Raw genomic sequence first — 22,341 nt, 5'->3', positions numbered from 1 at the left:
GCCCCAATCCGATGTTTGCAATTTCGAACCACACTAGATCCAATTGCCATACTTCTCGTTTCCGTCTTGGCCAGACAGGTGAGGCGTTGAATAGTTGCGACCAGGTGCCTCACGCAACGGCTGCCTCAGTGGTGAGCGAGACCGGTTACGGCGCAGCGTGTCCCAGAGCCGACCAAGTCTTGGGCTCAGCACCCGGCGAGGCGGAGCCTTGGGAGAAGGCGAGCGGCGGATCCATTCGTACTCATCAAGCTGAAGGTGCGGGAACCTTGAAAAGTCGATGTACTTCTCCCCAATGTTGACGGTGGACTTGCTAGCCTTCGGGCCGGCGGTCTTGCTGTCTTTCGCTGCTGGCGACCCATCGTCGCTGTCCAAGACATCCGCATAATTCTTCAATCTACTCCCGTTGCTGACTGTATGCTCGCCTGGCGAGGCCGACTGGAACTGATTGACCCTCAATTCATCCTCGGATGAAAGATAGTTCTCATAGTCGGATACTGACCGGTCGTCGGGACAAGACTGGTGATGATTGAGAGTAGGGTAAGCATCTGACTTGGCCTTGTACACCGGGACCTCCTGGGCATGGCCGTATTCAACAGACTCGTCCAAGAATGAACCGTCTCTGACGTAGCTCAGGAGCGACGTCGCGATTGATGCAGTGGATGTCTTCCGCGAGGGGCCACAAATTTCATTTGGTACGCCAACAGGCAGGTCGGGGAGCGGCCGATCCGGCAAGGGACGCTGAAGATACGAGTCTGGAATACCATCGGTAGAACCGTCCCTGAGCGTTTTGCTGGGCTGAGGCAGGTTATGGCTCGTGCCTGACCCTGGGAGCAACTGTGGAGGAGTCCTAAGGACAAATACTTTCTCTTTTCGGGGCTTGCTGCGCTGTTCTGAACCTGGATGGTCTTCATTGGAGCTACTGTCGTCATCGAAGACCGACTCGTCGGGATCAGAGCGGATGATTGGAGGTTGATCCAGGTCTTTCTCGAGTGGCGTGTCATCGATGCTGAGATCAGGAGTGAGGTCGATGCTGTCAGTAAATGTGCTGGTAGAGAATGTATCGAAGATGCTCGAGTCATCGGAGGGAATCAGATTCAGCTGACGCAGGTTTGCCAGAGAACGGTAATGGAAGCGGAAGCTGGCAAAGGGCTCGTCTTTGGGATCGATGAGGTGGAAGTCGAAGAACGTGACGTCTTGCGGATTGTCTATCAACCCACCACTAGGTGCGCTGGTCGTCTAATGTCAGCCATGTATCAACACCAGCGAACAAATTCCGAGACTTACGCGATTCCGTACTTTTCCTGATGCCTGTACTGATCCAGCTTAGCAGCTCTTCTCTTTCGGCCCTTGGCCCGGAAGACTTGGACTTCGATGAGCCCACCGTCCTCCGCAACAGACTTTTCCTGCTCGCCTCCCATGAAATGGAAGTACCGGGCCTCAATTCCCTCTGGTTTAATGGTCGTGCCGTCCTCTTCGTGCTCCCAACGATCACTAGGCTCGTACAGGGCCTTTTCGACCCGGCCCTTGTCCTTGACCTTGGGGTTGATGCCCCATGACGTGATGTGTCTTCCATTCATGAACAACTTGAAGAACAGGTGAATTGGAGGGCTGGACTCTCGTTCGACAACATATTTGATACAGAATTGGGCACCTGTCCGAAGTCAGTAACTTGTGTAGATCAAGGCTGGAGTGGATGCTGTCCGTACCTGGTACAGACGGGATGTACACTGACACCGTCGGGTTGGCTTTTGATACTCGAGATGGATCTTGATGGTTGTCATATGGAGTGCCGAGTTGAACGGAGGACCCATCAGGATGGGGGTACTCAGGGAGCTTGCCGACCTCAGACTGTGCGAGTACGGAGATGTCTATGCCCCGAAACGAAGGCATCTTGTGCTGCACCAGCGGCTGTCAACCGTAGCTCATCAGCCAGAAGGTTGGTCTGGCGTGGTATTTCAAGGGTAACTGTCCAGAATCACACGCATTGACGTCGTGCATGGATACAAGAGTGTAGATCACGAGGCGAGTTGATCTCGAGGCAAACAAGTCCACCGCGGCAGGGATCCCTTCAAGTAACCAATAACTTTGGGAAGGGGGTGGGGAGCAGACTTGAAGGAGGGTGGAATAACCACGGCGTCTGTTTTTGATTCGAAGTCACTTACTCCTGCAGTCACAGCTGCTGCCTCAGCCTAGGAAGAGTGTGTACCTGCCTGGGTAGGAAGCTTCGATCCTGTGGCCCCTCCCCCAGCTGGCTTGGTGCAAACACCACTTAACCGCGAAATCGGACAGCGAATGCAGCCGTACATAAGAAAGCAAAGATTCGCTTGAAACTGACGAGGACGTCTGGAACCATGCACGATCACAGGTCTGCATGCGCTCACATCTCAAGATGATGCTGACCAGGTATCCTCACATGCAGATAGATGCAAATGCACAGCCAAAGGTAGAAGCTTGGGTGTTCTGAGACCCACAGAACCCCTGGATTCTATTCGGCTGATGATTTCCAGCTTTGAATGTACAACGAGACGACCTATGACGCCTTCCACCGTCTATGAGCTCGCTCCAAGAACCTTCTTCGTGTCGTCCTCCTTGTTCAGCAGGCCTAGGTTCCGTATTTGCCCCGCGGTTGGCGCATTCTCTCGTCCTTGATTGATCTCCGCCTTCCTGTACGCTGCCTGTAATGCCAGCACTCGGGCGGCCTGCGAAAAGCGATGTTAGTCCTGGTCTGCTCTGACGCAGCAGCTCTTCTGGGTGTGGCCGACCTCTTTCTTGTGGTGCATGCACTCGTAGTAGTCCTCCAGCGCAGGCACACACTTCTTCTTGCCCGATGTGTCCTCAGAGCTCGTGTTGACGACGTAACATGCGAGCAACTCCTGCCAGAAGGGGAAGCATCGGGACGGACCTGGCGAGTAGAATCGTCAGCGCGGTGTCTCTGTCTCTGTGGGCCGGGGCCATTGGCTCCCGAAGAGGCGACTCACCCCCGTTCAGTCCGTATCCTGATGACATGGCGTAGATGTGGGTGTGGTATCCAGGAATTTGGTTGAGATGTCGCCGGCGAAGTCACCTGTGTCGCATCGCCAAATGATGGCATGAAGTCGAATCCGGACCTCGCGATTGGCAATGGTGGAGCTCCAGGGTGCCGTCCTGCCTGCCGAGGACTGCACAGTGCTCCGAGTGCCAGGATCGCCGTATTTGGTAGCAATGCCCACTAGCCACAGGCGCCACCACTACACGACAGGGATGTTGATTGCCTCCAAGGAATGCGACAGCTTTACGTATAGAGCTCAGCGCCAAGCTCCTTGGATCTTCCTTCTTCCTTTACATCTAGGAGACACAATCTTGTGATGACGCTGTTCTCCTGATCGAAGACTCCAGCAAAACGGGAGAGCATGTGTTGCGTTGATCTCCCACCATGAGTCCCGTTCTTTCAGCCCCGAAGATTGTCCTTCTCGCTGCGCACCTCGCCGCCAAAGCGGATCTCGACAGCTTGTCCTTCGTCGCCGCGCAACATGGCTCCGTGCTGCGAAAGGAGTTGCTTCTGCGCATCCTGCTCACCTACCTCCCCGAGACCCTGAAATCCGAGGAATATGTCTCGTTTATCGACGAGATCGAAAAGGAGGAATATGTCACACACGAGCACTGGGACGTCGACATATCGACTGTGGAACACCTAAGCGAGGAGGACGCTGTCAAGAAGGTCCGCAAGCTGCATCTGCAGAAGCTGTCATGGCCACAGGCACCGGCAGAAGCTGAGGATGATCCCCTCACACTATTTCTGTTGCGCCGGGCACATAACGTGGACGAGGAGGCTGGGCTCTTGACCCAATTACCCGATTTGCTAGTGCCTTTCCTGGACCACTCGCCCTGCATCAGAACGTGGACAATATCGGTCCTGCTGCCTCTACTGCGACGGAATTACGAGTACTACCCCAATGACAGCATTCCGGTGACGCTGTCAGCCTTCGAACACCTAAGCGACCAGGCGGCCGTAGACTTGCTCCTGTCACAAACCGGCCAGCGGGAAGAAGATTACCCTTACATTGCTCGAGATCTCCGAAGTCTGCTAGGACCGTGGTTGTATAGCGAAAGGAGGTGGACTACCAAAAGCCCGGCTGAAGCAGAAGCAGAGGGCGCCGAAGAGGATGGATTAATATGCCCCGGCTGGGAGCAGATGCTAGTGTGGCTCACCGCACATGCATCAAGTACTTGGAAGGTCGCTGTCGAGGCAATAGATCATTGGCACTCGCCAGAGGACGTCGACTTGGGCGGATATGGTCAAATGTGGCTGAATGAGGACAAGCAACAGTACCTGGAGCTCAGATATGCTCGCGCTGCTATGGCTTCGGCCTACCTGATTTCTGAAGCAACAACCGATGCACTGACAGGCGCATACACCATCGTTGCAGAAGTCGCCAAACTTCTGGACGACCCTCTACCACCACTACAGACTGCGGCCTCCAATCTGACCCCAGTCCCAGACCTTGGCAGCACTAATATCATGTTCGCAAAGAATGTCACTCACCTTCGCAATAACCTCCTCGACGAAAGCAACATCCTCACGAAACCATCGAAGCTAGCTACGACCCTCCTATCCGCACTGGTCGTCAGCGCTTTCCTTGCGACACGCGCAGGGTCACCTTGTACACTCAGAAGAGCTGGTGAATTGGCTTTACTACAAGACGAGCGTGAACAGAAGACAGAAGCTCTTAAACTCATCCATGCCATCAGCGAGAATGGTCCAATCTCGGATGACAGGTTCTGGCTCAAAGCTAGGAACGAGATTCTCTGGCTGAGAGACTGGGGCGCAGAAGAGGAGTCAGGCCCGGACGAAGACCAGCATTACCACGGGATATTTGGACGTGTCAGCCGCGAGTTTCTCGAGGTTGAGATCTTGAAGACCCTTTTGGCGCATACCCGTACGTAGCATCCGTGCTCTGCTCCTAGTATCGGGCAACCCTGATTCTGACTTTGTGAACAGGATATTCGCTGGCAAAGTCTCTCTACGAGGACTCGACAGAGCAGCCACTTTCGAAGAAAGTTCTGCAGGACACCATCTACGCCGCAGCCATGAGTGCCTATGACAACGCTTCGAATCCTAACCGCACCAGGGGTGGAGTGAAGAAATGCAACGACATGTAAGTATTATGGGAATTAGTTAGATGATGTAGCGACTGACGTGTCATCAGATTGCATGCCTTCCCGCAGACCATAGAACGGTCATTTGTGGCGACGCAACGGATCGAAGCCCTGCTCAAGGCGACCCATGCTTTGAGTGATTACCGGCTCGTCCTAAAACAGGGCGAGCCGTTTACGCCTGTTGTACTACGCGTGCACCAGGATCCTATCTCCATCATTGCGAAGGTGTTGGAACAAAATCCGAAAAGTTATACCAACATTCAAGACCTCGTCGAAGTGGGCCGTAATATGGTGGTTGCAGGCCTGACGGTTCGTGACAAGTCAGGCCATTGTGCACTCACACCAGAATTGGAGCCGCAAGAAATACTACACACCGAGAGGCGCATCACGGCGATGTGCATCGACGCAGCCCTGACGGAGGATGACTTTGAAACTGCATATTCCTATGTCGTCAACCGGGTGGCAGCTCTGGGCAAACCGCCACAGCCGCTGAGTCGCAAGGCCAGCAACGGCTCCTTGGTGAACAAGGCTGCATCTGTTTCGACTCAACGGGATGATTGGTCATGGAGGGCAGCACTACAAGCCGGCAAATACCGACGCACCTCGCGGACCGTCAGACCTACCCATCTCGGGACCGCGAGCGGCAACCCCAACATCCGGCACCTGGAGCAGAGGATCGAGTGTCTGGCCACCGCTCTTCGGGTCGCCCCTTCCGCGACACTATCAGAAATCCTCAACACGTACCGCCGCACGGAAGAGGAGCTAGATACGGCCATAAGCGCCGAGCAGGAGCAGGAGAATGCCTGGGACGAGGCGGCCGACATGCACACGATGCCCGGCGGGTTTAACGCACCCTCTCGCAGCGCCACTGCGCCAGCTAGACAGCCAGTATCGTCTTCGCGGCACACGTCCGAGGAGGCGCCGATGTCGCTCTTCGACCTGTCGAGAGCCAGCATGCGCTCTGCACAGCGCAACCTGACGGCGCTGTCCAATTTCAACACCACCGCGCAGGGCAGGGGCTTCGACGCATCGGTGGACGCTGGTGAGTCGACGGAGCAGCAGCAGCAGAGGGCGAGGAAGAGGGACCAGCTCAGGGAAGCTGCCGTTGGTAGTTTGACTGCGGGAGTCGGATGGTTGATAGGGGCCCAGCCGACGACCCGTGGTCCTGAGAGGGAATGATGGGGGCTTTGCAAGATGCAATACCAGGGGAGAGGGGTGATGATCTTACAGAATAATGATACCTATTTCTATTTGACATGGAATTGCTGCCTCTCAACTGGCTGCGCAGGATGTAGAGATGCTAACCCATACATATCCTTTTGCCCGCGAGACTGTCCTGGCGAGAAGCACGGTCAGGAACATTAGAATTCCATACGAGGCTCTCGATAGACAAAAGAGCTTTCGACCAATTGAGAATGCGATGAGTGTTAGTGTTTTCTCCTCTATTTTTTTTTTCCTTTTTTCATTTCTTCCCATCCCCATTGGGTCGAGTCGGGTTCCAAGACTGCGAAAATCATACTGTTGATGGCTGTGCTATGTGCCGCTCAAGATCACAAGGGTCCTGTCCCCACAGCCACCCGCCCTTGCCAAAAACAAGCTGTGGCCCGTGCTAAAGCTGGGAAGAGCGGCTCCAGCTCCCCACCATGCCAACCTGGCGGCAGGCTTGTCGCATCATCGCCGCCTCTGTCGAGTCTGAACAACATCACCTTCTCCCGTTCATCATTCCCGCCACCTCACCTTACCGTCACCTCACCCAACCTGCCTTTCAAGGCCTACCTCCACGCACACGTTATCCTCACCACAGCACAGTGGCCTGGCTTGTCTTTCTTTTTGGAGTTCGTGTCGTGTCGTACAAACCTGTGCGACCTCGAACTGCCACTAGTGTCAGCCAACCTCGAACTACTACTGCCTCGCTGACGCTTGCATTCGGTTTTCTCTAAAAATCGGCCATATTTATCGCGCCGTACAGTATCTTTTCCTTTTGCAACTCGAACAAGTAACATCGCAAGCAACCTCCAACACGGCGGCAACCTTGCCAACGACGCGACGATGGGTGTTCCCAAGTTCTTCAGATGGCTCTCGGAGCGGTACCCCTCCATCTCCCAGCTCATAGCAGAGAATCGAATCCCCGAGTTCGACTGCCTCTACCTCGACATGAACGGAATCATCCACAACTGCACCCACAAGGACTCGGGCGATGTCCAGTTCCGACTGAGCGAGGATGAGATGTTCATTCGCATCTTTAATTACATCGAACACCTGTTTGGTAAAATCAAACCCAAGCAGCTCTTCTTCATGGCTGTGGACGGCGTTGCGCCACGGGCAAAGATGAACCAGCAGCGCGCGAGGCGATTCAGGACCGCACTGGATGCTGAGCAGGCAAGGGATAAGGCGATCCGAGAAGGGAAAGAAATCCCTAAGGAGGAACCATTCGACAGCAACTGCATCACGCCGGGGACAGAGTTCATGGCGAAGCTGTCGCAGCAGCTGAGATATTTCATCAACAAGAAGGTCTCCGAAGACAAGGAATGGCAGGGCTGTGAGATCGTGCTTTCCGGCCACGAGGTCCCCGGCGAGGGCGAACACAAGATCATGGAATACATTCGTAACGCAAGAGCACAGCCGGATTACCACCCCAACATGCGGCACTGTCTATACGGCCTCGATGCGGATTTGATCATGCTGGGTCTGCTCAGCCACGACCCGCACTTCTGCCTCCTCCGTGAGGAGGTCACCTTCGGCCGCCAGTCCAAGGTGCAGTCGAAGGAATTGGAGCATCAAAATTTCTATCTCATGCATCTTTGCATTGTTAGAGAATATCTCGAGTTGGAATTCCAGGACTTCAAGGAGGATGGCGCGAATAAGCTGGACTTTCCCTTCGACATGGAGCGGGTTATCGATGATTTCATTCTCATGGCGTTCTTTGTCGGCAACGATTTCTTGCCCAACCTGCCACGGATACACATCAATGAAGGCGCTTTGGCGATGATGTTCAGGATATACAAGTCCGTCTTGCCGAAATGCGACGGCTACATCAACGAGGGCGGCGCAATGAACCTGAAGCGTTTAGGGATTTTCCTTGAGGAGCTCAGCAAGGAGGAGTACCGGTTTTTCGAGCACGAGGTCGAGAGCTCTAAGTGGTTCCAGGCCAAGCGAAAAATCGGGAACGGAGATGCGCCCAAGCCGAAGGGCAAACTCGTCGTCACATCAGAGCAGAAGAAGCTGTGGAAGGAACAGATCAAGCCCTTCCTTACTAAGCGGGCCTCTGAGACTCTGGATCTGGGCATCAGCCTGAAGGCCGCTGATCGCAAGTTCGTACAAGAATTTGCCGACAGCGCCCGCATCAACTGGAAGACTAAGGAAGATGACGACGGGCACCGGCATCTCGTGCTAACCTTCCCGCCGAAGCCAGAAATGGATGACGGTGAAGGCGTCGAAGACTTCGAGGAAGAATCGCAACTTGCTATCAATCGAATTGTCAAGAAGTACGACAACGCGGAGGTCCAGGACGTGACAGCAGAAGAAGCTCAGGCTCAATACGACGTCCTCTACCAGCAGAAGTTCCAAGAGTGGAAGGACAACTACTATGCCGAGAAGTTCCCTGAGTGGGCAGGAAACAAGGAGGCCGAGCTGAAGAAGCTGGCCGAGAATTACGTGCAGGGCCTGCAATGGGTCTTGTTCTACTATTACCGTGGCATCTGCTCGTGGCCCTGGTTTTACCAGTACCATTACTCTCCTCTGATCTCAGACGTTATCAAGGGGCTGGGTGCCGATCTCGACTTCAAGCTGGGGCAGCCTTTCCGGCCGTTCGAGCAGCTAATGGGTGTGCTTCCCGACCGAAGCAAGAAGATCGTCCCTACCGTCTACTGGGATCTCATGACGAACCCCAACTCACCTATCGTCGACTTTTACCCTAGAGACTTTGAGCTGGATATGAACGGCAAGAAGCAGGACTGGGAGGCTGTGATCAAGATCCCCTTCATAGATGAGAAGCGTCTCCTCGACGCTATGGCCACCAAGAACGACTTGTTGTCCGACGATGAGAAGGGGAGGAACGGTTTCAATGTCCCCATCAAGTTCACTTACTCGGCGGATCGCAACTTCATCTATCCATCATCCATGGTGGGCATATTCCCTGATATCCCGAACTGCCACTGTGTGGAGAACATATTCGACCTCCCGCCCACGGAGGGTCTGAACTACCGGCAAGGTCTGATGGAAGGAGCCATGCTTAATGTCTCAGCCCTGGCTGGTTTCCCAAGTCTGGCAACTCTCCCCTACACTGCGACTCTGGGCTTCCATGGGGTCAATGTCTTCCAGCAGGACAGTCGTAATGAGAGCATGGTCGTCACGCTATCCGATTCGGCGGTGCGAACCAAGGTCGAGAACGCGAAGCAGAAACTTGGCCAGCGGTGTTACGTCGGGTATCCATTCCTCCAAGAAGCAAAGATCGTCCGTGTCTCCGACGAGCTGTTTGACTTTACACTTGCAGAGAATGGGTCCGGCGAAGTCGTCGTAAAGGACCATTCCAACAGGGAGATTGACGATTGGTTGAAGAATGCTAGGTATTGGGAGGACTTCTACAGCAAGCGTTTGGGCATCTTGATCGGGGACGTGGAGTCCATGGTCCACGTCGAAATGCTCAAGGGATTGATCAAGACCGACGAAGGTTCCACCATCAAGGAGTTTGGTGAAATACCAGGCATGCGGGATTTCTACGCGTCGCAGACCATTGTTGACGACGTGGTCAATGAGGATGAGCGTTTCACAGAGAGAGCAGCCCTGCCTCTTGAGGAAGAATTCCCGGTTGACTCGCATGCCTTCTACCTGGGCGACTTGGCATATGGCCGGCCTCTCGCGGTGACTGGCTACAGCGACAAAAAGCTGGACGTTATTATCTCCAAGATGAAGAACAAGGAGCCAGACTTTGCGAAGCAAATCATCCACAAGAGCGAGCGCGAGAACAGATACATGCCGTCTTATCAAGTGTCGAAGAACCTTGGCCTTCATCCCCTAGCCTTCAGCAAGATCACATCTTCCTACCAAGTCCTCAGCGTGGGAGATCTCAAAGTCAACTTGGGGTTGAACTTGAAGTTCGATTCGAAGAAGCTGAAGGTCCTTGGCTTCACTCGAAAGTCCGAGACGGGCTGGGAGTTCAGCAATGCGGCGATCAAGTTAGTCTCTGACTACATGGTGAAGTTTCCGGACTTCTTTGCGGGGCTGCAGAAGAACGTGCAAAGCCGGGATGTTAAAGCAACTGATATCTGGCCTGACGAGGCAACGGCGACAACAAGAGTCAAGGAGATTGGCCAGTGGCTCAAGTCAGTCGGTACGAACGGCTTTGCGAAGGTGCCATTGGATGCTGAACAGCTCGACTCCACCGTTGTCATGGAATTGGCCTCGGCATCTGAAGCAGCGTTTGAAGCCTGTAAGGAGACGACTTCTCAGGCAGTCAAGGGAGTGCCGCGGAGCGCACTCTTGAAACCTGGAGACGCAGAGACCCGACTCGGAAACCAGCGTTTCCATTTGGGAGACCGGGTTGTTTATGCGCAGGATATCGGCAAGGTCCCTATCGCCTCTCGAGGAACCGTGGTCGGCATTAGCAGGGTGGGCAGCAAGAACATCCTCGACGTCGTCTTCGACATCACCTTCATGAGTGGAAACACTCTGGACAGCCGATGCCCTGCTTTCCGCGGCCAGACGATCCCAGCCTCGTCTGTTCTCAACCTGACCGACAGACAGGTCGTCATCGGCTCCAAGGCTGCCATGGCGCGGGCGCCCCACCCGTCGCTGACTACGCTCGTGGCGAGCGGTGGCTACGGCGCGCCTGGTGGCAGACAGTTCCGCGACGCTGCTGCTCCTCCACCGCTGACCGGCTCATGGCGCGGTACGGTTAATGGCTCCAACGGCCACGGTCGTGGTCGTGGAGGACACAACGGCCATCCGCCGCAGCGTGGAACTCTCAACATTCAGCCTAGCAATTTGGTGTACCGTCCGTCGCCGAACCAGACACCTCAACAGGACTACCAGCGAGGTGGCCGCGGAGGCTTCCAGAATGGCGCCGCTAGAGGCGGACGCGGCGGTGCCCAGCGGGGACGAGGCGGCGGTGGTGCAGCACCGAATAGTAACGGCCATGCAGCACAGCAGCCATCGTACAACTCCTACCCACCACCCCCGGGCCTTGATGGTAACAGCAGAGGCCGTGGCCGTGGTAGGGGAGGACGCGGCCGTGGGTCACCGGCTCCGCGTGGCAGGGGTGGCGGCCGGCCGCAGTCGCAAGCCGCTGCTCAGAGCTAGAGGTTCTCTTCATCGCCCATCTCAAGACCACTCGTTACCAACCAGCCACAGCAGTCGCAAGACTCGCGAGCTGCTACTCAGAGCTAGAAGCCCTTTCCAGCACACGAACCCGCGCCATCGACTACACCACCAACCAAAGACCATGGTGGTCCGCCAGCACCACACCTAGCACCAGAAGGAACACCACCGGCCGTGACCGTTGTGGATGCTCCGGTGTCCCCTCATTCAGCTGGCGAATGTCATGACGAGGGACATACAGGACCTGCTGATCATACCGAGACTGTGGTGCTGGCCGGGACCGACGACGTAGGTCGCCGCGACGTTAGCAGCGACTCCAGGCATCTTTTGAATACGCTTACATCCGGCCAGGCATCGCCCCAAACATATCGTCATGCCTTACCCGACCCGTTCTTTCAGCCACATTACCACCCTACACGTGAGAATTATTCCTGCTTCCTACGGGGCAGAGATGGGCGGTACTCCGGCGCGCAAGTTCAGCTGGCCTTGCCCAACGACGAAGGCTTGCCGATCTACGTATCCATACCGCACCTCGGGATCCATGGGATCGCCTTCCGCGTCGTGGACGGATCCCGCTTCCGACAGACGTCACAGTCTGTCGCGCAGGCTGATGAGTTGTCAGTGGAGCAGGAAAACGGACATACTACAGAGGCTGATGGCCATCTGGGACATGCAGGTGGAGTGGACGAGGGGGGTGGCCTGGTTGGGGGTATGATGGCTAGGTTGTTGAATATTATTTGGCCTTGGCCAGTGCATATGGTTTGAGGTATTTGTTCCCGAGACGGGTATAGAACGAGACTATGCTCTTGCACGGCAACAGCGATTGGACTTGGAAGAGGAACAGCGATAGAGTACAGAATAGCGAGCGCTGACAGAACAGCGGTGGGATACTTGGTGTAAACTATGATTCTTGAGATTTTTCCCTTTACGTGAGATACGAGAGTCTGGCGGGGATGACCCTCTCTCGGCTCGTGAATGCTTCCTTCCTCTCTTTCCTCCTGCTTTGAGGATGCTGAGCTGGCTTTCTCTCCCATGCAGCGGAGGCCGTCGGATTGACCACGGTTCAGGACAAAGAACGCCAAAATCACGACCTCATCAGGCTCGCTCATGGGAACGATCCACCTCCGGCAGCTTACCTCCCCAGTGTCCGTGCCTCTTAGTCCGATGCCGAGGGTCTCTCATGAGTTTCCCATTGAAACTCTCTCCTCCCCACCCCCTACAAACTGACGATCGTACCTACCAAGTTAGTCCGCGACGGGCGCGCCTGGCAGACTATGCCTTGGTTTTCTTATTGTTGGTCTTCTTCTTGCTGCTGCTGCTGTCGCCGTCCTCCTTCTTCTTGATGGCTGGCAGGGCGAAGGCGTCGCTCGCGCCGCCGGCCGTCGCCTTCCACAGGCCGTAGTCGCGGCCCTGGTCCCAGGTCAGGGCGCCGACCCAGGGCTGGACGTTGTAGTGCAGGCGCAGCTCGACGCGGTCGGTCTCGGCGATGCGCGACGAGGGGTGCGTGATCTGGTACTTTGGGCGCTGGTTCTTGAGGGAGAGCTTGCCTCTGTTTTGTTTCGCGCGCGTTAGCTTCAAGTGATTCGTCCATCGCTGTTTCCTCCTTGGCCCTGCTCCGTCTTCCCAGCCATCCCCTCCTCTCCCGACTTTTGATGCTTACCTGCTTGGGTCTATCGGCTTCCCCGCGGCGCTCTTCTTCAGCTTGCGCAGGGTGGCGGGCCCGATGTTGGCGAGGTGGTCCGAGCTGGGGCTGGTGATGATCTGGTCCCAGATGACGGCCTGGTTCGTGGCGTTGTTGGCATTGTCCCCCGCGGCCGGCCACTCGGCCGTGACGTAGACAAAGACCTGCTTGGTGTTCCAGTTGAAGAGGGAGCTGAGGTCGGCGTCGAGGCTGAACTTGATGATGGCGTACTCCTCGCGCTTGGTCGAGTAGTAGTGCGGGCGGCCCTTGACGACCTGCGTGTTGGTGGGCCGGATGGTGCCCGAGGGCGTGCGCGGGGCGAGCAGGTCGGTCCCTGCTATGAAGGCGGCGACGACGAAGGCGACGGTTGTGAAGAAGCCGAAGACGTTCTGCGCGCGCACGAGGGAGGTGTACATGGCGGGCGGGTGTTTGGGGGGCCCAGAGGGGCCTTGCTCGGTCAGTGTTGGTGTGGTGTTGGTGGTTGTTTCGGGAGAGAGCACTTCAGCTGGTCAGGCTCGGAAGGTATGTGCTATTTTCTATCTTGCAGTCATCGCTGCGAGTTGGTGGTGGGATATACCAAGTAGATATTAGATATCTATTTGGTTGTCGGGAGGAACGTGGCTTCTTGTCCCCGTCACAAGGCAGTAAGATGAAGCTTAGGCCACGTTAGAGCTGCCTAGTAGCGACCTGCCTGCAGTGGCAGTCGGTCCCTGGCTAAGCCTGACAGTCCCTTATCGAATCCCTTATCGCTTAGACTAGAGTGACACTACCTGGGAGTCTTCCCCGAATTTACTCACAACCGGGTTAGTCAGCGACTCATACACACTCCACCTACATCTCGTCCACGTCACGGCGATTTACAAGGGCTGAAAGGGATATAAATTATACACAAACATTCCCATACCACAAGGCTGGAGTCAAGGCCTCTGAGTACTAAATCATCCAGTCTGGTATGTAACGAAATATGTGTGAGCACTGCAATAAAGGTCGCATTGGGGACCACCAGACGGAAGGAAGAAGGAAGAAAGGCAAATGAGCCCTCATCTCTAAGCTATTAACACTGGGGAAGCGCAGCGACTGCGGCACAGGATTGCTATGGCTCAGCATTGTGACCCAGCCATAGGTACCATACGTTCATATCATGAAATAAAGCAGGACCTTATAGGTCATCGCCACCATCCCCACTCTCATACTCCGGCACGTCATCAAACATATCTGTTTCGGTCGCATCAGCGGCGTCATCCTCGCCCTCGTATACAGGCTGGTCCAGAATAAGGTCCTGGGGGACAGGGCTGCCCCCCTCCAGCACGGGTGAGTCCAACCCATCGTTGACGGCTAATTCTTCACCGTGTTTAGCGAGATGGTGACCTGACGAGTGAAGCTTGCGCTTGGAATATGCGCATTTGAAGCACAAATCGAAACCTCCTAGAAACCCAGTCCCGCAGTCCAAGCAGCGGAAATAAATCCCGTATATATGCTGTGGATTGATCAGCAATAGGTATCTAGTTAAGTATTTTCTTTTTATGTATATACCGCTCTGGTACTGCTCATCAGGGTAGCAAATCAGGGCTAGTGGTATAGCCAGTACTTCGGCGCAATGGGAAACGTATGTGTGGGAGAAAACTTACAGCGAAACAACAATCACAGTAGCGTGAAGTGTCAGCGCCACGCTTTCCCCTCCCAGTGGAGCTCATGCCCCTCTCGGTCACTCTTTCTCTCAGGAGGCTGATGATAGCTGGATCTGCTTGATGATCTGAATACTCAGCAATGTCGGCAGCCGACCAGCTTTTGTCGCCTTCGTCAGCCCCTATGCCGCCAACGCACACGCTAGCATCGACGGCCGCGTTATTGAGAAGATACTCAATCATCTCCTGGGGCTTATAGGAAGACGAAGAAATCCACGTGGGTTTGGAAAACCTCGCAGCCCATAGCAGAGGTGTCCAGCCGTCGTCATCCTCGACGTTGATGTCCACCCCGACACGTTGCGAGCGCTCAATCACAACTTCCATAAGTTTCACATTGCCAGAGAGAGCAGCATAGTGCAGCGGTACGCGGCCCACTCGGTCCTTGGCGGCAAAGTCGCCGTCCGGAATGCACAGCTCGTTGAACGCTTCTAGGCTGTTGTAGCATGCGAGATGAGCAGGCTTTCTTTCGAACTGGTCACGGACGTCTATTGACACGCCAGAGTCGGCTTTGTCAAGGAGCAGCCGGATGACACTCGGTGGGGCCATTGCGCTGGCAATGTTGATCGGAAACGAGAGCAGGCCTGCTGGGCGCGTCAACTGTGCCCCGGCGTCCAATAGCATCTTGACTATAGAATCTCGTGACAGGCTGATGGCCGTCATTATAGGCGTGCCACGATTGAGATCCTCGGAGAAATCAATGTTGGCGCCATGGTGCTGAATCAATGTCTTGACCATCTCGATGTTGTCCACCCTGACGGCGTGGTGTAGTGAGGTTCCATAGGTACTGGGCGTATTGACGGATGATTTCACAACGTCTTGGGTCAACCAGAATTTGAAAACATCCATATTGCCAGCTTCAATCGCGGCTATGAGGGGACCTTGACCACTGCTGTTGACGTCCAATATAGCGCCACGGCGGAGAAGTATCCTGATGGTGTTCACCGAGGTATAGGGACTGATGCTGGTGAGGACGTTGTTGCCGAACTCGTCTTTGAAGTCGACAGATGGGCCGTACATTAGGATGGTCTGGGCGAGCTTGTTTGTCAAAGGAGTCGGATTTGCCATCGCCGCCATGAGAAGTGGTGCCTTGGCCCCAGTTTGCTCGACCATGTCAACATCCGCCCCAGCCGCAAGAACCATGCCCAAGACCTCCTGGCAGTTGTCACTCCACCTCACTTTATCGAGAAGTGCGCTCTTCACTGAAGGATGTTTGATATCGGGTTTCTGCTTGGGACTGGACAGGAGGTGCCGAAGGCTCTCTGCATCACTATTTTCCACGGCAAGGGCAATCTGCAGGGGCGGTCAGGAAAGGTTCACATTCAGGATGTGGACATGGAGTGCTGTCCAAGACGAGGGTGTGAGGAATACACACCGATGTAGCTCCGGATTCAACTTCCTTGTTGAAATCTGCCCCGAACTCGACGAGTACCTGGATCACGTCTGTATGCTCCTGGACAACGGCTGTGCACAAGGGCGTCCACCCATTCTTGCCACATGGGGTCTCCAGCGACGGCGCAGCTCCGGACGTCAACAACAATCGGACGACCTCGGAGTACTTATTCAAGGCGTTAGTTCAGACTCGATCTGCTTGTTTCAATTCTCAAGGGGAAAGAAGACTGAACAAATACTCACTCCCTCGTTCGCAGCCGTCCAGAGCGGCGTCCAGCCATCTTCATCAGAGACGAGAGGGTCTGCCTTGTTCTCAAGCAAGTGTCTTATGATGTCGGTCTTCGAATACGTCCCGATGTACAGGATTGCAGTGCTCAAGGGCGCCCGGTACCACCCATCGGTCTGATCCGCCTTTTGGATGTCAGCACCTTTTTCGAGCAGCAATTTGACAATATCAAGATTGCACATCTCGACGGCGAGCGCCAAAGGCGGCGTCGAGTCTTCGGGTGTGTAGTTGGGATCTGCAGCTGTCCAACCTTCGCCGCCGTTAAGAAGGAGCTCGCAAATGTCGTACCGCCTCCGACGAATCGCAAGAGCCAGCGCACTCTGACCCTCTTCGGCACTGTTGGCACCGACACCGTTCTCGAGTAGGATCTTCATAGTGTTATACCTCCCTCTCCTTGCCGCCTGAGGCAATAGCGGTGGTGTCTCTGTAGCTGTGTATTCCACCAGGGGTGCGTGCTGCACGAGTGTTTCAAGGACAGCATAGCAACCCCAACAGCTGGCATGGGTGACCGCCATCCAACTGTGATTGTCAGTTGCCTCAATGTCAGCCCCTTTCTCCAGTAGCAGCTTGACAACATCGCGGTTTCCGCCGTGGACAGCAGCCATCAGGGGCGTCATGTATCTCGATGTCGGCTCCGGGTTTGCGCCATGGTCGAGGAGAAATTGCACCATAGCTAGATGCCCGAGTCGACTGGCTTCAATTAAGGCACATGTCTTGCCAAATTCGAGTTTGGGAACTCTAATAGTCTTGGCGTTGATATTTGCGCCGAGTGAGAGTAGTCTGGCAGCCGCGTCTTGAAGACCATATCTTGCCGCGTAGCAGAGAATAAGATGGAGCCAGTCAAACGGAGTGATTGGCGCTGGGGTACAGCTTTCAATAGGAGATTTGGACTCCTGCTCTTCATTCTGTGGATTCGAACCCTGCTCTCGAGATGGCTCTGAGTTGTGATCCATGTCTGTGCAAATCTTGTGCAGCTCGTTGTCTTTGCCTTGATTCCCAGCACCCTCGTCGTCTTCTGTGGTCTGTGTAAACAGAGTCTCTTGTTGCCGTCGTTCCTCCTCCGAGGTATCCTGAGCCGTGGCTCCCAAGGCGGACCTCGCTGGCGAGTGTGAGGGCGCTTCTGCTGGTTCATGCTCGCCGCTATGAGGCACCTGCTTCTCGGCTGGTCGCGTTTTGATTGCTTTCCATCCCGGCTTCTCATGAGGAGCTTCGGGAATACGCTGGACCACCTCTCGGAATACCTCATGATGTCCGCTTAACGCAGCCTCTTTGACTATGTCGTGCAGAACATCGTTATCAAACTCCAACTCCGTAGGACAGGCTTCATAGAGAGCAAGAAGAGTCGATAAACGACCCATCCGCACACTTTCAAGTATAGCTTCACTCCAAGTGCTCAAATCAATGCTCTCCCTCGTCAATAGAGTTTTGACAATGGAGTCAAGGCCAAAGTGTGCCGCTATGGCAAGAGGCTTTGAGGCCCCAGGTCGTGGCTTCACAAAAGGAGTCTGCAAGCGGCCATATGCTGCGATACAGTTGTTGAGAAGTTGCGTATCGCCAAAGACCTTATTCAGAATTGCATTGTGCCGTAACCCATTTGTCATGGTGTAATGATGAGCCCAGTGCTCCACAGCGTAGGCAAACAATCCGTCGGTCCTTTCATCACCGTCCAAGTGGCTGAGACACTTCAAACAAAAGTCCAATACGTCTGCGTGGCGCTCGCACTCGTTCTCAAGGTGGAACCATTGGCTCTCCGATCTTGGATTTGCTCCTACTGACAGGAGCCAGGACCTCAGTTGGGGATGGCTGAAGCGCACCTCGTCGTCTTTGATATGAAGCAAGCCACCGAAATCCCGTAAGATCTGGCCAGCCTTGTAACTCATGCATGGATCTGTTCTGGATATTCGGTGCTGCAAACAGCCAGTACCGCATGCACGCTCAGGTAATTGGTGCAATGTGACAAATTCGAACACTCGGAGGGGTCTTCGCAAAGTTGACAGCCTCGAAATAACGTTCAAGGCTCGGGATCGGTTCTCCACTGATATCGCTTCCAGAGAGGCCGTGAAGATCTGGTCACTGAGCGGCAGATCCGCCCGAAGCAACTGCATCGTTCTCATAGGATCCGGGCTTGCCTTCATCAAAGTGAGGAGTAGACAACGGAGATCTCCATCTGCTTGACCTGAGGCGTACATCTGCCGAATTTTCTCTGATGTTTGTCCGTCTGCATATCTCGGGTCTTCCTGCAAGAAGAAAGGTATTTCAAGTCTTTCATCGAGATTTTCTTTAGGAGGAACAACCGGTACACCAGAGTAGCTAATTGTGGTGACAGACTTCTCGGGGAACCGTGAGAGCGCCTCAGTGATCTTCTGCCCGTGATTCGAATTTGCAGTGGTGACTATCACAATTTTCAATGGCTCCTCGGTAGACCGAATTTGTCTCTCGATTTTGGAGATGAGCCACAGAGCTTGCGACTCGTGGCATTCGTCGAAACAGCCCAGTACGTATACCGCATCCATTACTGCCCCGATGGAGATCAAACGTTCCCAACAATGATCTATCCCACCTTCCAAGGTCCATGGACTGTAAGATTATATCAGCTGGAGTATCTTTTCTCTCCCTGTGATTTCCAGGGAGAAATTTTAAGGCAGCAAAGGAAAGGAGACAGGCGAAAATCAGAGGGCCCTACTTACATGTAACGTCCTATAAGGCCAACAGTTTCTGGCGTTTTGATAGTAACGGTTCGACCGAAGGCTATGTGCGAACATATCGAGGCAAACCAAGACTCCAAAGAACTGAATCGAAAGTCGTCAGAGTCGAAGTTGAAGTAGAACTGGAATTGCCAAATGTTTGTCTTCATACGCTGGAGGGCGCGAAAACATTCTTCTGAGGTGAGTTTGGCATCAGTCTCACAGCGGATGTGGACAATATGATTCCAAGTTTCAGGCTTCATTAGCTCCTTTAGCTCTGTAGAACCATCCAGTAGGTGCCTGGGACGAGAGAGTGGATACGTGGGTGGCATTTGGTCGAGGACGCGCTGCATTGAGTGGAGCTCGTCTGGATCCCAGTCCCCCCCTGATGTGTTGAATTGTGATTAGCAAAGTATGGATTAGAAGGCTGGCTGTGCCTAGGTAATTGGCACACTTACATAGCCAGTCGGAATCAGGTTTGCCCTTGAGCGGATGTACGGTCTCATTTATTGGGCGTGGCAGATCCAGATGGGACCGAGCATTGCTAAGAACGATTTCGCCATCGACGCCAAAGGAAGCGATAAATGAGGAGAAAACACTCTCAGAAATCTCTGTACGAGAAGAACAGTAATTCACTAGTAAAGCTTGGGTAAGAATTTGCGTGTGGATGAAGGCTCCATTGATCTCAGTCACTGTCTGGGACAAAGTTGAGGCGGTCTTGACCTTGGGTCTCAACTGGAGGCGCAGAGACAGTAGCCTGAGTAAGTTCTCCTGCAAATCACTGTTTCCGGTTGAACGATGAGGACAGCCAAAAAATATCTACGACGATGGGTTCGTTAGATACTTCTCCGCTGAGGGCTTTCTGAAGACGGTCGTGACTTACAAGAACCCGTGTGGACCGGAGAATATCAGCATACTTCTCCTTTTCGTAGTGTGCCAGAATCAGGGCCTAATTATATCTCAATTAGTATATACCTACGGAAGTAGTGAACCCGTCTTGCGCAGCTTTCACGATACTTGAGTGCAGTGCCCAGAATGCTTACCGCTTTAACTACCAATCCTCCTACATCGTGAGATACCCAGAAGACGGGACGGCGTGCACCCTTCCAAGTCAAGTCTTAGTATTCTGCCTACTTATTGCGCTTTGCCGGAATTGAATCCCAACTAACCTTGATTTCCTCGCTACGGACCTCCAAGAGCTTGGCGAGAAGCTCTTCAGCCATCTGGTAGATACCACTCAATGTATAGCAGCTCTTCAAACTGTCGTTTGGATCATAACCGTACGAGACGACTCGAGCAGCGAAGGAAGTTCCTTCGGAAAAGGCATCATGCAACCACAGACGTTCTGGGTTGTCGAATGTGGCCCAAGTCTTGTTGCTGTGGCCACAAAGACCATGAACAGCAACGACACTTGATATTCGAGGTTAACGGTTTATCCAGAATTTTGTTTCGGAGTCTGAGAATTGGATTGATGCAAGGGGAGTTAACCACTCACTCAATACCAACAGATGTTCCTAGCCAGGTGGGATCAATCACCATTGCCCCCGTCTTGCCCTCATCTTCCTCAACGATATTCAAGGGTCCCTCAGATCTCGCCATGGCTTCTTCCTTTCCGTCGTCGACACGGAGGTTGCCTGAGCTGCTTAATTAGATCGTGACCGAATGTCACCTTATTATTTCGACCGGCATCACCCTCATCACCCATTCCGTAGCTGGTCGTATCTGTTTGGTATTGACTGACGTGCTAGACTGGAAGGACGCTCTCTGCGAGTGGAAGCAAATACGCCCGAGACACACGGCTCTAGGCAAAAGCCAGTACGGTGAGGTTCGAAAGGGCAGGAATCACCCGGGATTGGGTGCCCGCTCGTGGCGGCAGCCAGATGACGATCTACATTCTCTGTACCACTTGCTTACTAGAGCAAGTGCAGAATCCATGTCACCCGAGTTGCCCTTTTGAAGCTGATGGTTGCATGCCTGCAGGAGCTGAACACTCGGCCACAAGTAGTGCTCGCGGTGTACCAGTGACTTTGGTTTCGTTCCTTGCAATTCGGAGGATTGGTGGCTGACAGGCTATAATGCATGCCGGTATTTGCTGTTCCGGAAGCCAACCCGAACCAGGCCAGCAGCCTAGAGCCACTGCAGGTCCCCGGTGGGCCTCCAGGTGTCTTTTCCAGAATCCACCACAATACAACTAATAAGTAGCCTCGCCACCAATCGCAAAGGGGGCCTGCACATCCATTCTGACTTCGCAAAGACTATCAAGGCTGACGTTGTCCAAGTTTTCGGTGCCATAATGGCGACCTTTCTTCGCCTTCCTCCCTGTGAGGCGTGAATTAAAGAGGACCGGATCATCCAAAGGGACCTTCTTAAACTTGGAACGCAACCCCGTTGCAAAATCGCAGTCTGCCTCTAGGGTGACCTTGGCGTTGAAAAGTTCACAATCAGTCCGACGAAGAAGAATGGCAACGGTCAGCGAGTCCGGCACTCCGGATTTGCGATGCTTGTTCTCCAACAGGTTCCATGCCGCTGCAGTCGGGTCGCCTTTATTCCGACCCGTCCCAAGGTTGATAGACCCTATGACTTTTGTAGAGTCGCTAACATCGCGACTCCTGGTTTTCTCCAGCTTCGCCGTGGCGCTGATGCTGGCCACAGATGCGCCAGAGACGCCCAGGTTCAGGTCGCCACCTCGCGTGGTCGACACCTGGTCTGTAGTCGACATCACCGTGAAACGCCCATCGGGAGCGATGGACTCGACCACTGGGCAGTCATCATCCTCATCTGCGGCGAAAAAATCGATTTTCACCTCTCCACGGAGCACACGGCTCGAATTTTTGCGCGGGTCGAATAGGAATCGGAGGACCATGAGCGTTCCTTCGTCGCCATCGCTAAGACGGCCATGTGTGACGTCAAGAAGCTCCACGCGGGTATGAACATTGCCTCCTGTTCTCTCGATAATGTTGCGGCGCTCGAAGTCGGTCATCGAAGTGTTCTGGGTCCGGAAGGTGTCTTCCTCGCCACTGACAACATCCTCAAGCCCGATATCCAGACTCAGAACAGCTTCATCCACTTCAGCTCCATCGATTTGGTCGGACTGAACAACGGTTTCAGACATGGTGCTCTGTAAAATAGAAACAAGATCAGAATTAAGGCACTTGACGAAGCGAT

General features: G+C 54.2%; 6 protein-coding genes across 6 annotated transcripts; 1 reads left to right on the top strand and 5 right to left on the bottom strand.

Annotated features, from left to right (window-relative positions):
* Positions 1–33: 33 nt before the first annotated feature.
* On the bottom strand, positions 34–1,890 carry INS49_014883 (uncharacterized protein; the record flags this gene model as incomplete). The annotated part of the gene is made up of 3 exons (XM_043175571.1): positions 34–1,228; positions 1,285–1,651; positions 1,707–1,890. 3 exons carry the CDS (start codon positions 1,888–1,890, stop codon positions 34–36), a joined length of 1,746 nt encoding a protein of 581 aa, XP_043020528.1.
* Positions 1,891–2,549: 659 nt separating this feature from the next.
* INS49_014882 (uncharacterized protein) lies at positions 2,550–3,006 on the bottom strand (the record flags this gene model as incomplete). Its single annotated transcript, XM_043175570.1, has 3 exons — positions 2,550–2,699; positions 2,763–2,902; positions 2,979–3,006. The coding sequence occupies 3 exons, from the start codon at positions 3,004–3,006 to the stop codon at positions 2,550–2,552; spliced, it is 318 nt and encodes a 105-aa protein (XP_043020527.1).
* A 406-nt stretch (positions 3,007–3,412) lies between these two features.
* Positions 3,413–11,433, top strand: INS49_014881 (uncharacterized protein; the record flags this gene model as incomplete). Its single annotated transcript, XM_043175569.1, has 4 exons — positions 3,413–4,916; positions 4,979–5,135; positions 5,187–6,269; positions 7,134–11,433. 4 exons carry the CDS (start codon positions 3,413–3,415, stop codon positions 11,431–11,433), a joined length of 7,044 nt encoding a protein of 2,347 aa, XP_043020526.1.
* Positions 11,434–12,723: 1,290 nt separating this feature from the next.
* On the bottom strand, positions 12,724–13,548 carry INS49_014880 (uncharacterized protein; the record flags this gene model as incomplete). The annotated part of the gene is made up of 2 exons (XM_043175568.1): positions 12,724–13,000; positions 13,112–13,548. 2 exons carry the CDS (start codon positions 13,546–13,548, stop codon positions 12,724–12,726), a joined length of 714 nt encoding a protein of 237 aa, XP_043020525.1.
* Positions 13,549–14,291: 743 nt separating this feature from the next.
* Positions 14,292–17,163, bottom strand: INS49_014879 (uncharacterized protein; the record flags this gene model as incomplete). The annotated part of the gene is made up of 4 exons (XM_043175567.1): positions 14,292–14,467; positions 14,772–16,107; positions 16,190–16,372; positions 16,450–17,163. 4 exons carry the CDS (start codon positions 17,161–17,163, stop codon positions 14,292–14,294), a joined length of 2,409 nt encoding a protein of 802 aa, XP_043020524.1.
* A 4,204-nt stretch (positions 17,164–21,367) lies between these two features.
* Positions 21,368–22,288, bottom strand: INS49_014878 (uncharacterized protein; the record flags this gene model as incomplete). Its single annotated transcript, XM_043175566.1, has 1 exon — positions 21,368–22,288. The coding sequence occupies one exon, from the start codon at positions 22,286–22,288 to the stop codon at positions 21,368–21,370; it is 921 nt and encodes a 306-aa protein (XP_043020523.1).
* Between the last annotated feature and the right edge of the window lie 53 nt (positions 22,289–22,341).

Source organism: Diaporthe citri, assembly GCF_014595645.1.
Source record: "Diaporthe citri strain NFHF-8-4 chromosome Unknown scaffold_8, whole genome shotgun sequence".
Taxonomy (NCBI): domain Eukaryota; kingdom Fungi; phylum Ascomycota; class Sordariomycetes; order Diaporthales; family Diaporthaceae; genus Diaporthe; species Diaporthe citri.
The sequence above is the reverse complement of the archived record's forward strand: the minus strand, read 5'-3'. Positions and strand labels throughout refer to the sequence as shown.